Here is a 12,743-nt window from a genome sequence, read left to right as displayed (position 1 = left end):
CACAATGCGACTTGGAGATGGACCGACCAGCCTTCTTTGTCCTCAAGACCGACGGTAATGATTAATTATAGATCCTATATCCCATTTTAGGCTCTAGAGGTTGGACTACAGTTCCGCATTTCTCGATCTCAAATGACTCTCCGGTTCAGTCTCCAACTTCTCATCGGTACTCTTTCCTTCTCCTTCCCGCTCACCATCGCCGCCTGCTGTCTTCTCCGTCAGAGTTGACAACGAGGTCTTGCCCGATCGCGCTTCCCCTGATACAGGATCTGTCCCTGGAAGCGTAGTATTTTGCGCTTCAAGATCAAGTTGGTCATTAGGTTCAGACGGTGGCGTTCCGGTAGGGGAAGGTTGAACACCTCCACCTCTTGCTCTGTTAAGACTGTATGACTTTGTCCACAAAGTTAACTATCACACCAAAGTCCAATCAGCTTCGCTCTCAGCGCGGGGCGAAGGCCACAGCCACACTCACCACCAAAGCTGCTAGGAAGAAAGCACAACCGACGATCCAACATTGTCTGAAACTGTCCGCGAACGCTTCCAGAACTTGATCCTTGGTTTCTCCCGCTGGTAATTCGTGTAGCGCTGTATAACCTTGTGCCGATTCAGGGACTTGGAACACTGTGCCATAGCCTGCGATCTTGGTGAAACGAGATCGAATGTTGGTGTTCAAAATAGCCGAAAAGATGGCGAGACCTATTTGACAAGATCACAAAAAGGGCGTCAGTCACTTTGAAAAATGACAGATGGAGACTCAGTCCAACCCACCAATACTACCTCCCATGGCTCTTGTCAAACTCCAAGCAGCAGTCGTCGCAGCCATATCTTTCAAAGGCATAGCCGCTTGCAAGATCAACAACGGAGATTGCAAACTCAATCCCACTCCGAGTCCCGCGATGAACAATAGACCTTCCTGGGTGGCATACGAGACTGTCGATGTATAATATTTGTAGAAGAGACCGAAACTAAGCGCGGCAATACCGTAGCCAACCCATGTAACAGGACGGATGATACGAAGTCGAGAGTTGATCAGACCGGCTACAGGTAGACCACATATCAGCATATAGTCACGAATTAGTGGCCGGAAGAGGGAACGACTTACCAACAACAGTCATCCAGGCTACACAACAAGCAAATGGTAGTAGATGGATACCAGAGTCGAGTGGTGTGTCTCCTCGCAGCTGCCGTACAGGTTAGTATCGTATACGCGTTTGCTACGGAACAGCCCCACTCACTCCTTGTAGCATCTGCGGTAACAGATAGTTGAAGGCCAGGAACGCCATAGCATGAAGTGTTGAACCAATCATGAATGCCAGTGTCGTTCTGTTCTTGAATAATCTCTGAGTACGACGGACATTTCGTCAATTGGACATCCTGTACCGATTCCGGCAAAAACACTTACCGCAGGAATGACAGCATTTCGTTTAGTGAGCAGACAGTTGACGATCACCAGCACGAACACCACGGCACCGGCGATGATGATACCGTATGTCGAAGTGTCGCCGAAGCCGTAGTCCGCCGCGCGTGAAAATCCGACAATAAGAAGGGCAGACGAAGCCATCATGAGACCTCTACAATGCCGATAAGCATGGCATTTGATAACCGTGAAATAAAGTAAACTGTCACTCACAGTCCGAGGAAATCGAATGTAGAGGTGAGTTCGGAAAACGTGCGATTATGCGTGGGGTTGAGGTTTAGCGTAATCACAAGCAGGAATAGGGCGATACCACAAGTGGGTAGGTTGATGTCTGCAGACAAGAGATGTGAGATTTGTTCCTCTCAGCATAACAGCAACTGAGCTCACAGAAGCACCATCGCCTATCGCAACACATGTCAGCTCTTCGTTCGTCAAATGCGAGAAGATGAGACTTACCAATTGGCCTTTTCGGTAAGTAAACCACCAAAGATCGGACCTAGCACGGCAGCAATACCCCAAGCAGAACCGAGGAAACCTTGGTATGATCCTCGTTTGTGCAAGGGGACGATGTCAGCTGCAAAGATGAGTTAATAGTGTGTCGGTGTGACGATTAGTTAGCATATTGACTTACAGACAACGATCGACCTGTCGTACGATGTTGGTGTTAGCGGGGCCTCGGCTGATTGTTCTCGACGCAAAGATAAGACTCACGTTAAACCGATGATCGAACCTCCTCCTAAACCTTGGAATGCTCTCGCAATGATCAACCTGCCAAAAATGATATATCAGCCACGGCTCGATGAGGCGATGCAGCTGAAGGATTGAAACGCACCATGTAGAGCTTTTAGCAGCACCACAGAGGGCCGAAGCTATGGTGAAGATAATGATAGCCGCGTAGAGCATCTTCTTCCTGCCTACTATATCGGAAACTCGACCGTTGATGGGGGTTTGCAGTGAAGAAGCGAGAAGATAAGACTGAGAAAGACGTAACGAAGTGGTCAGCGAGGCGACGGAACCCGAAGAAAATGGATTAGGACATACAGTTCCAACCCATGAGTACTCGGATGGAGAAGAATTCAAGTCTTGTGCGATAGTCGGTAATGCTGTAGACACAATCTGCGGAGAAAAATATGAGCTGAAGTCTAGTGTGTGCGAACGAAAGGCTGACTTACTGTTTGATCTAACGCAGCCAAGAAGAGTACAAGTCCGATGCTGTTGCCCGTAGTCCGTCAGTCCTGTGATGGCCTTTGCACATTTGAGAGACGAACGACACTCACGCAGGCATGACAATTTTGAGATTGTTTTTGGGCAAATCAGGCATATCTGTGATGGAAATACCGCCTGTTAGTGACCGCTCATCACCGCCAGCGGAATACCCACATTCGTCTCCCTCTGTCAACCCCTTTCCGTGCCCCTTGACAGCAGTTCCTTCTGATGTATCGAGAACCGTCGCGTCGCTCGCTTTTCTGCCGTTTTCCACATCCCTAATGTTCGACTCAACGTCCAGCTCGTCTCGGACCGGTATTGAAGACACGGGGTCGGTAGCGAAGGGTGGTGTACCGAGGGGGCGAGATGAAGAGGAGACTTGGGACATTGTAGGTATTACTTGAACGTGTGGCCCAAAGGATGCTGGATTCCAAAATGCTACCGCCGATGCGTCTTCTCGCTAAAACAGATGTCCGGTTTCCCCTTTGCCTTTTCGTAAGATCGGCTATTTGATGATGAAATCCTCGACGCTTTCAGATATTATACAGCCCGTATGCAGACAAAAGTAAATCGAGGACGAATATATATGTAGTCAAGAATCTTATAGACAAGGAAGGAATGTCGAAATGAACGACTCGACCAAAAATCACGTACGATCTTCAAACCCATCTGGTCGCATCAGCTGCCCTTGACCGTCCCATCACACCATTGTGAGTCCATTCCCATCTCCACTTTTCATCTACTCTATTTTGGCGGACGCCGATTTCCGAAGTAATAATAATAATATAAAATTAAATGGGCCACGGACAAGACCGATACCCACAATTCACAAAACCCTGATCCGCGGCTAAAGTCCACGTGGGAAGTTGTCACGTGACTCTTCGGGAGAGTCGGTGTCAACTCACGCGAAGAGGGGCAAAAGATTATTGTGAATAGATGGGATTCTGGTCCGCGTTGGTTGGAATTTGGCTGGCCTTGGCGTTTGGATGATAACGGACGGTTACTTCCCATCTTATCGCTTTCAAGACTCCTTTGTGGTATATAGGACAGACCCCCCCTCGCACGTCCAGCTACTTTCTTTCTTTTTCTACTTAGCTACTATCGCTGCGTAATCAACTCCTTTTGTTAATTCCACTCGCCCACTCCATCCATCTCGCCATGTCCTCACCTACTCCAACCACTACCTGTCTCCCCGCGTCTGGCACGAATGTCAACAAAGCTCATCTTCCCGAGGGCGCACTCGTGCTCGCGCCTACGAGACAGCTTCAGTCGTTGTTGACCATCATCAGAGATGAGAAGACCCAGAGGTGAGTTTGTCCTGTCAGCACTGTGGGCTAGATCACACGACTAGCCTATCCGGCTTGAAATTTGGCTGACTTTGGGTTGCAGAGGCGATTTCGTTTTGTGCGTATCAACGCTTCTTTGGCACCGTGGTATGAAACAGATCTTCAGACATGTGACTGACAGGAGGGGTTTCATATAGCACCTCGGATAGGATTATCAGATTATTAGTCGAAGAAGGTGAATACTGGATGACTGATAAATATCTGCTCCTTCTCACACACTCTTACAATTTCCCATACTCGTCTGCTTGTGATACGTTTATGACGATGACGAAGCTGACACCGACATCTTTAGGTCTGAACCATCTCCCCGTTGTTCCCAAAAACGTCATTACCCCCGTTGGTAAGGAGTACGAAGGGGTGTCATTCCAAGGGAGGATTTGTGGTGTATCGATAATGCGAGGTATGTGCATCTATTCTCTATCATGATGAGCAGATTGCAAGAGCTAACCAATTCTACCTTTACAGCTGGAGAGGTGAGCTACATTGAACACGGTGGAGAACAAAGGGCGTTGACTGGTTTGACTGATTATGTTCATAAAATAGGCGATGGAAGCTGGTTTGAGAGATTGCTGCCGTTCAGGTGAGTGCCAACCTAGCATATATCTCTTAGTCCGATGCTTATATCGAAAGCATGATAGTCCGTATTGGAAAGGTTAGTCTATCATAATATAATTGATTCCCGGAAGAAATACACGTACCGTTCTTGGGAATCGCGGTTTATGGCGTGCTGACCGTTCGGGTACCCCGATGAAACAGATCCTCATTCAAAGAGTGAGTTTCTTTAGAATCCCTTCTACATTTATATCTCATCTAATTAACCATACATTTGTCTTCTGCAGGATGAAGAAACATTCCAACCGAAGCTCTTCGTGAGTAGATGCTCGTAGAGTTAAGAACTGGACAGTCGCAGAAGACTAACAACGATGTCTCGATAGTACGCCAAACTTCCAGATGACATCTCTCAACGATTTGTCCTCCTCCTCGACCCAATGCTTGGTGAGTACTTCGCAATATCATCTATTCGCATCGCACTCACCAATCTGACGATTTCATCGCTGTCCGTAGCAACCGGTGGATCATGTTTGAAAGCCATTGAAGTTCTCATTGACCATGGCGTGCAGGAGGAGAAAATCCTCTTCTTAAACTTGGTGAGTTACTGCTACACCAATGCGCTATTATGTGCGAGAATACTGACATATGTTGGGTAGATCGCATCTCCGGAGGGCATCAAGAACGTTTGCACACGATTCCCCAAGCTTCGTTTGGTGAGTCAAGGTACATGATCTGATTTCAGAGTCGACGCTGACTTCTCCCTCAGATTACAGCATGGGTGGACGAGGGCTTGGACAGTAACTCTTACATCGTTCCAGGTCTTGGAGACTTTGGAGACAGGTGGGTTGGATATTGTGGCTCTCGGATACGGTCACTAACAGCTTGGTAACACGACAGATACTTCCTGTGATTCCGACCTGTACCACTACGAAGGTAGATGCACTGGCCCCGATCAACGCAAGGCCTACGTCAAGCTCAAGCATGCGAAGGAATCCTCTGGGAGCACTGTACGGTGTAGATTTGGTGTATGCATGACTCCCTCACGCCGTATGGGTTGCAAGCAATAAAGGAATCGTGATAGAGTCTGAGCGCCACTTACCCCGCTCGGATAACTCCGAAACTCCGCACTGGCTATTTTTTTGATTTTTTCAGGTGGACCACTGCAGCGACAACCTCCGAATTTTGATATCTACTCGCCGCTCAACAACAATCTTCCTCTTCTTCTCTCTTTCTCCAATCAATAAACCTATTCGTGAGTCTCGTCGCCTTCTATACTATCCTTCCACCACCCAGATTGAAGCCGGCGACTTCGAGAGCATATGCGATCATGCGTCGCTGTCCTAGTAGCCGGCTGAGGTCATGGACATCTTTACACCCCCATGTCCTTCCTTTCTGTCATCTCTGTCCCTTTGAATTCCTTTTCTTACATTGCCTTGATAGTCGCTAACTGTATGCGTCCCATCCTCACTCGTCAACTCCGATTTGCCACCACCTTCACCCGACAGTATCAACAAAACAGACCTCGATCTTTCGGTCTCAAACCTCAATCCGAATCAACAACTACAACTTCTCAACAAAGTTCAACTCCTCGCAAAATGTACGGTGGTGCCCCCCGAGCTAGCTCCTGTTTCAAGTGTGGACAACGTGCGTAGTGGGTGTTTCTTTGGGAGTGGTGTATGTGTGCGTGTGTGCGGCATGTCGCATTGCGACTTGGTGGTATGGGGTCCAGTCGTGGGCAGTGATGAGCGTTGAGTGTTGAGAGTGTCGTGCGAGCGTGTTGTTGCGTGTGCGGGGGAGCGAATGTCGAGTCGAGTCGAGACACGATGACGAGAAGAAGACGACGAAAGAAGAAGACATCAAGAAAAAGAAGAACTCCCTCGTACATAGCCAATCATTGACCTCTCCACTTGCGTGCCGGTCCAGAGATGACGGTATCGCGAAGGAGAGCCTGCTCATGTCGTCATGCCATTATTACAACTGTACCTTCGCTGCCTTCGTAGCGTTCATCGTTCACTGTGTGGTTCTTCGTCTTTGTCGGCCTTCCACTGCTCGCTGCACACTGCCCACGACACTACACCTAACGCAGCGCACTTACTGACACACATACACCCAACCCTCTTTCAATGGTTCCGAGAGATATGCTTACCTGATGAATCTACAGAAGGTCACGTTGCTGCCCAGTGTCCCGCCCAGGCTCCTACCTGTTACAACTGTGGTCGTAAATATCACTTCCTCTCCTGTCTATCGACTCATGCTAACGATCTGTTTGGTTTTGCTTCTTGTTAGTTGCCGGTCACTTGAGCCGAGACGTGAGCATTGTCTTTTCACACATTTGGTGGCCATACTGATAGTCGTCTGTGCAGTGTCCTCAACCCAAGAACAAGGCTTGTTACACCTGTGGTCAGGAGGGTCACGTCTCTAGCGCCTGTCCCCAAGGCCCCGCTGCTGGTGGTTTCGGTGGTGCTGCCGGTGGTGCCGGTGGCGAGTGCTACCGATGCGGTAAGCCCGGTCACATCGTGAGTTGACACGGCTTCGGTTTTTGTATGGGAGCGCAAATTGACAAACGGTGTTCGTTGTTCAGGCTCGAATGTGCCCTGAGGCTGGTGACGCCGCTGCTGGCGGTTTCGGCGGTCAACAACAGTTCGGTGGCTACAACGGTGGTTTCGCCAACAAGTCTTGTTACGTGAGTACAATCGGCGAATCCAATGATCAACCAATGCTGACATCTCGCTCAGACCTGTGGTGGTGTCGGCCACATCTCCCGAGACTGTCCTTCCGGCGGTAACGGCGGTGCTCGACAATTCGGTGCCGGTTTCGGTGGTGCTCGAAAGTGCTACAACTGTGGTCAAGACGGACACATCTCCCGAGAGTGCCCCCAGGAGCAAGGCCGAACTGTGAGTAGTTGTTCTCTACCGGTTTGAGGTCAATCCTTTCTGACGCGTGATGGTTTGATAGTGCTACAACTGTGGCCAGCCCGGTCACATCGCCTCTGCGTGCCCTACCGCTGCCGGTGCCGGTGGTGACGCCGCTCCCGCTGCTTAAGTGAAGAAGGTACGGGCGTGAAGGTGGAGAGAGGAGGAGGAACGACGGCCGACGGGACGACGGAGGCGTGGGTGCGGGCGCGTAATCGATCATCTGGTAGTTTTTTTCTCCTTCAATATGACAACAGAAACAAAGGGCTCTTTCTTATCCTTCAATGCACATCTTCTTTTCCGAGCAAGTCAACATGACAGTTGTTAATCAATTCTTTTTTCTTTTCTATACTATTTTCCTTTACATAGGACCATAACCCTTTGAGGTGAAAACTAGGTTCTTGTCGTTTCGAGATGAGACCGAACCATGCACATGCTGAGCAACACAAACTATAACCCAGACGCTGCAATGAATGGATGATTGGATTAGGAGAACGTTGATACAGATACAGTACGTGCGGAAAACGAATGAACGATTGCAACGGTGATTACTGTTGACCGTCGTATACCGACAAAGTTCGATTCTGATACCGAATGCCAAGAGACTAAGGTTAGTTTCGTACCATCCCAACGTGCTAGACCACCCTCTAGTGGTATTCTTAGTGCTATCTGGATATCGTCATGATAAGGAAAGTACTAGGTGGTTGTCGTGACGATCTTCATATATCAGCGATACATGTCACCATCTGTACGCCACTCTACGCCACAATAACCTACAGAGATGCAGTGCAGATGTGTAATGCAGAGCACGTTTGCCAAGATACCAACGGCGCTAACAGCAACGCCGACTTCGACACTACAGTTGTTCAAAGTCGATCTCGTTCCACACGCAGGAAAATGGATTCACAGTCACTGACACACACACGTACTAGAGAGCTACTAACCACGGACTTTAGATCCATTCTAATCACCGGGTTGCTGGCTTGGCGAAAACAACGTCATTCGAATCGACCGACTTCGTTTGGCTCAGCCGGAATCCCCAAACGTGACGTGTGGAAGTCATTAGCGTTCATTTTCATTGTCCAGTTAGTCTCCACTCGAGAGAGATAAGCAGACTGTGTCCAATTGGATCGGATGATCGGATGAGGAAGACAGGGATCTTGTGAAGCGATGCGCTAAATCTCAGAAATGTACCGCCGGTCCTGGCAAGAGAAAACTCCATTGCGATTCAGTCTAAATTGACTGCGGTCTGGAATGTGTAGCTACTACACTACACATCGAGACTTGCATCACAGTTATTCAGACTAACACACCCACTCATACATGTACATGTACTGTACATGCCAGCCCTTCCTTCTTACATGGATACCTTTGCACTCGTTGGAGAGTGAAGTTTCTTGGCAAAGGAGTCTTAGTTCGAATCGTGATCGGATACGTAGAGACTACTCTTATCTGGACCTACCGATTCACCGATTCCAGACAATACTGTAGCTGTAGTGCGCGGATCCACTTTACACTCCATTATTATGTAGGTAACGAGCTTTGGCACGTTTCAGTGTCACTACTGCTCATACCAAGAGATCACACACAGACCGGCTTGTGAGAGGTGACTCAAGTCAACGATGAAACCGTTCATCCATTTTCTTGGCATACTCTAGTGCTAGTGATATTGGCACGAGTTAGTCATCGAACCATTCCATCAAAGCACAGTCACTGTCACACCGTGTCGGTCGGTGCGGCACATACCTGGCCCAGCGTACTGTAGCGTGTGTGTAGATACATATACTGAGCTGAACCGGAATGATGTTTCATTACCTTACTTGCTCGCCACCTCAATTGCTGTCACTTGAGAGCATCACATTCCTAACAAATCCATAGTCTAATAGATAAATCGTCTTGAGATCAACATTGAATCATCCTGTCCGAGTGGTACATTGCTTCCAGAGTCTCTTCAAGACCCTTGGACAACAAAAACGCCTTTGCTCGTTTATCAACCTGTCCTTGTCCCCCAAAAAGGCAGAGCCAACGCCACCCAAGACAGTGTCATGGACGCCAACGCTTACGCCCACGGTCGGAACAACTCGATCGCAAAATCACTCGACGCTTTTAATATTGATATTGAGGCAGTCGCCGATTCTGATACCGATAACACCTATTCTCCCTCCCCCTCTGCTTCAGACTCGACCTCTTCGACACCTGATCGTTCGCCATCCCCAACTTTCGTCTCGAAACCTCCTCCTGCCCATCGGCGATTTCTCGATCATCTGTCCACGTCCATCGACTCATCTGCCACTTCACCAATAGCCATTTATTCGTGTTTCTTGACCGGTTTGACTGCAGCACCTTCCTTCGCAGCATGTTTCGTATGGTGCGGTTTCCAAACTGGTAATGCGGCACAACTCGGATTGGCAATTGCCCGAACTTGGACCCCTGGGGCAGACGACGGGTTTCAAAAGATGGATCAACAAGCACTGGTCAGCTTGTTATGTTTCTTAGTAGGCGCGAGTTTGGGACAGATTGGGAATAGGGTTGGGGGCAGGAAGAGGAGTTGGCTGGTTGGGGCAACACTGGGGATGATGGTGTTGATGATGGGGGCAGCTGTGGCGGCTTTGGTGTCCGGTGAAAGTGGTGTTGCCAGGTAAGTGCGGAGTGACATTTGAAGCATGAACACTATACACGACTGGCTGCGCCATGAATTTTGATATGTTCGCCCACAAGGAACCCCCGAGCTGATGATACTCTGTCGCAGCGGCCGTGGAGATCCATCTTGGGTCACGCCAAAAGGTATGCTAGCGTTAGCTTTTTTGTCGGCGGCGATGGGTCTGCAAGGTGCTGTAGGGAGTGTGAGTCTTACCCGGTACATAAATTTGCTCATACTGACACTGATGCCTTTGCAGAAACTCGGAAGTCCTCTGGGATGTACTGTTCCTTTGACAAGTACCGTGAGTCTCGAATGTTTCCCGTGAAATGACAACTTCAAATTCGAAGATTTTCTTTCCGGAGGCAATGGCTGACATCGTCCTCTCTTCTCCTGTCTTAGTGGGTAGACATCTTCAACGACCCCTTTCTCTTCGCTCTCAAACCTATTCGAACACGAGACGTCCGTCTCCTCGGCGCATTCGCCCTAATCTTTGGCGCATGTGTCGCTCGATCCATCTTGGTGCTTATCGGATCACCGGGGACGATCGGCGTCGTCATTGGATTTAGGGCAATACAATGTGTTTGGTGGTTCTACCTACCCGATGAGCCGTACAGAGAGGAACGATCAAGTGAGATGCAGGTGGAAAGGAAGGACAATGAAAAAGCTGGACAGAGATGAGAGAAAGAGAAACGAAATTATTCGCCGATGTCTGGTGAATTGGATAAGATAAAAACATATGTAGATCATTGTAAATAGACACCTAGATGGTGAGAAGAAAGAAGATTTTGAATAGCATGTATTGTATGCATACTGTACAATCTACACGAACACCAATATCAACCCTCAATACTCGACGACCATTGATGGTGGGATAGTGCCACAACGACGATGACGGAACCAAATTTCGACCAACTTTGAAAATCGAACTTGTTTCGTTGTTGCACAGATGTGGTCGAAAATCCAATCTCACAGTGCTCATACAACAACCTGGTTGACCTCTTTCGCTATCTTCCTATTTCCCATTCTCTATAGACGTAACACGAGACCCACGATGCGCTCTTTCATCCGTACATTACGCCAACCGTTCACACGATCACTGGCAACTCTCGCCGAGGCTACTCCCGAAGCATCTTCATCTTCCTCTTCGTCGTCCGTAGGGAAATGGACACCGCACACACTTAGAACGGGCTTGATTGCGAGGAAGAGAGGGATGACAGCGTTGTGGGATCAGGATGGGAGGAGATGGCCAGTGACGGTTTTACAGGTGGGTTTGGGCGATTTGCGTACACTTGGAAGCGATAGGAGCAGGGGGATCCGGTCGCCTGGGCGGAGGGGATGAGGTCGTTGCGCTGTAAACAGATGCTCCGTCAGGAGGTATATCACTGAGCCGAGGATCTATGCTGACAAGATGAATCCTCCCTCTCTTTCCTACCATGCCCGTCCGATGCGCTTCGTGACCTTGTCTCTGCCTTGTTACCCCACATCGCTTAACGCTCCGCTCTCCAGGTCGACGCCAACCAAGTCGTCCGACATTCCCCCCCACCTACCACATCACCTTATCACACTCTCCAAATCGGCGCCGCCTCCCGGCCGCCCAAAACTACCCCGGCACAACAATTGGGTCATTTTAGAAAAGCTGGCGTGGAACCGAAATACCGTTTGAAGGAGTATCAGGTTTCAGAGGATGCTTTGTTGGATGTTGGGACGGAGTTGAGTGCGGGACATTTCGTTCCTGGACAATTTGTCGATGTGCAAGGTATTAGGTGGGTGACTCTTTCAGTCCAGTCAACGTGGCTTGGTGGGTTAGGAGGCAGAGGGGCGACAACGATTGGGTATCATGAATGAGGTATTCCGAAACGAAAAGAGGAGGACCGTTGACTGGGAAGGAAGCAGAGGAGAACACACCACAGATTCGCATTGTCACTGACGCACTCCACCCCCCGCAGCATCGGAAAGGGATTCCAAGGTGTGATGAAGCGACACGGCTTCAGAGGTCTCAAGGCTTCGCACGGTGTTTCCGTCAAGCACAGATCAGGAGGTTCTATCGGTCAAAACCAGGTTCGTGGTGTTTTGTTTCGTGTTGTCCTTCAGCTACTTGCGTGGGCAAGCAACAACTGCTATCATACTACCATAGTATGGCTGTCTGGTTTAAATGTATGCCCCCCCTCCCGTATGGTGCTGACTCGGCCCTTCTCTCATCTCCCAGGACCCCGGTCGAGTTATCCCCGGTAAGAAGATGCCCGGACACATGGGAACCGTCCTTCGAACGACCCAGAATCTCCTCGTTCATCGTGTCGACCACGTCCTCAACCTTCTCTACGTCCGAGGTTCCGTCCCTGGTGCAGATGACGCTTTCATCTCCGTACGGGATTCCAAAAAGGCTCTCAAGAGCAAGGCGCAGTTGGCCTTGCAGAAGGGTAAAGAGGAAGGTGAATGGTTGGGTAAAGGTGTAGTTGGACTGCCTACTCCCGCTGGTACTGTGGAGCGAGTCAAGCAAGAGGGCTGGCCAGATGTCGTGGAGTGGAAGGGAGAAGGTTACGCGGAGAAGTAAAGGAAGTCATACATCGCAATACTGCTCATATCCATGCATTGAGATCTACGTCCGAGTTCCAGTCATTTGAACTATGTCCTTGTCCCGACGTGTCCGGCGTTAATTCATATCGTAAATA

The 12,743-nt window shown here is 49.3% G+C and overlaps 5 protein-coding genes across 5 annotated transcripts; 4 read left to right on the top strand and 1 right to left on the bottom strand.

Annotated features, from left to right (window-relative positions):
* Positions 1-105: 105 nt before the first annotated feature.
* Positions 106-3,011, bottom strand: CI109_104669 (uncharacterized protein; the record flags this gene model as incomplete). The annotated part of the gene is made up of 16 exons (XM_065967535.1): positions 106-408; positions 473-696; positions 769-1,038; positions 1,103-1,181; positions 1,236-1,340; positions 1,403-1,571; positions 1,631-1,748; positions 1,805-1,818; positions 1,874-1,991; positions 2,049-2,062; positions 2,129-2,185; positions 2,250-2,392; positions 2,459-2,533; positions 2,590-2,629; positions 2,695-2,740; positions 2,798-3,011. 16 exons carry the CDS (start codon positions 3,009-3,011, stop codon positions 106-108), a joined length of 1,989 nt encoding a protein of 662 aa, XP_065823607.1.
* A 770-nt stretch (positions 3,012-3,781) lies between these two features.
* Positions 3,782-5,431, top strand: CI109_104668 (uracil phosphoribosyltransferase; the record flags this gene model as incomplete). Its single annotated transcript, XM_065967534.1, has 14 exons — positions 3,782-3,930; positions 4,013-4,027; positions 4,107-4,144; positions 4,262-4,369; positions 4,435-4,442; positions 4,513-4,549; positions 4,608-4,621; positions 4,726-4,740; positions 4,809-4,838; positions 4,905-4,965; positions 5,035-5,117; positions 5,178-5,234; positions 5,288-5,361; positions 5,419-5,431. 14 exons carry the CDS (start codon positions 3,782-3,784, stop codon positions 5,429-5,431), a joined length of 702 nt encoding a protein of 233 aa, XP_065823606.1.
* Positions 5,432-6,116: 685 nt separating this feature from the next.
* On the top strand, positions 6,117-7,563 carry CI109_104667 (uncharacterized protein; the record flags this gene model as incomplete). Its single annotated transcript, XM_065967533.1, has 7 exons — positions 6,117-6,165; positions 6,683-6,739; positions 6,808-6,830; positions 6,885-7,037; positions 7,103-7,204; positions 7,257-7,415; positions 7,477-7,563. 7 exons carry the CDS (start codon positions 6,117-6,119, stop codon positions 7,561-7,563), a joined length of 630 nt encoding a protein of 209 aa, XP_065823605.1.
* Positions 7,564-9,478: 1,915 nt separating this feature from the next.
* Positions 9,479-10,752, top strand: CI109_104666 (uncharacterized protein; the record flags this gene model as incomplete). The annotated part of the gene is made up of 4 exons (XM_032005976.1): positions 9,479-10,071; positions 10,183-10,276; positions 10,331-10,375; positions 10,474-10,752. The coding sequence occupies 4 exons, from the start codon at positions 9,479-9,481 to the stop codon at positions 10,750-10,752; spliced, it is 1,011 nt and encodes a 336-aa protein (XP_031859760.1).
* Positions 10,753-11,125: 373 nt separating this feature from the next.
* On the top strand, positions 11,126-12,625 carry CI109_104665 (mitochondrial 54S ribosomal protein uL3m; the record flags this gene model as incomplete). The annotated part of the gene is made up of 4 exons (XM_032005975.1): positions 11,126-11,338; positions 11,581-11,837; positions 12,021-12,132; positions 12,281-12,625. 4 exons carry the CDS (start codon positions 11,126-11,128, stop codon positions 12,623-12,625), a joined length of 927 nt encoding a protein of 308 aa, XP_031859759.1.
* Between the last annotated feature and the right edge of the window lie 118 nt (positions 12,626-12,743).

Source organism: Kwoniella shandongensis, chromosome 8, assembly GCF_008629635.2.
Source record: "Kwoniella shandongensis chromosome 8, complete sequence".
Classification (NCBI taxonomy): Eukaryota; Fungi; Basidiomycota; class Tremellomycetes; order Tremellales; family Cryptococcaceae; genus Kwoniella; species Kwoniella shandongensis.
This window is presented reverse-complemented; position numbering and strand designations above follow the sequence as displayed.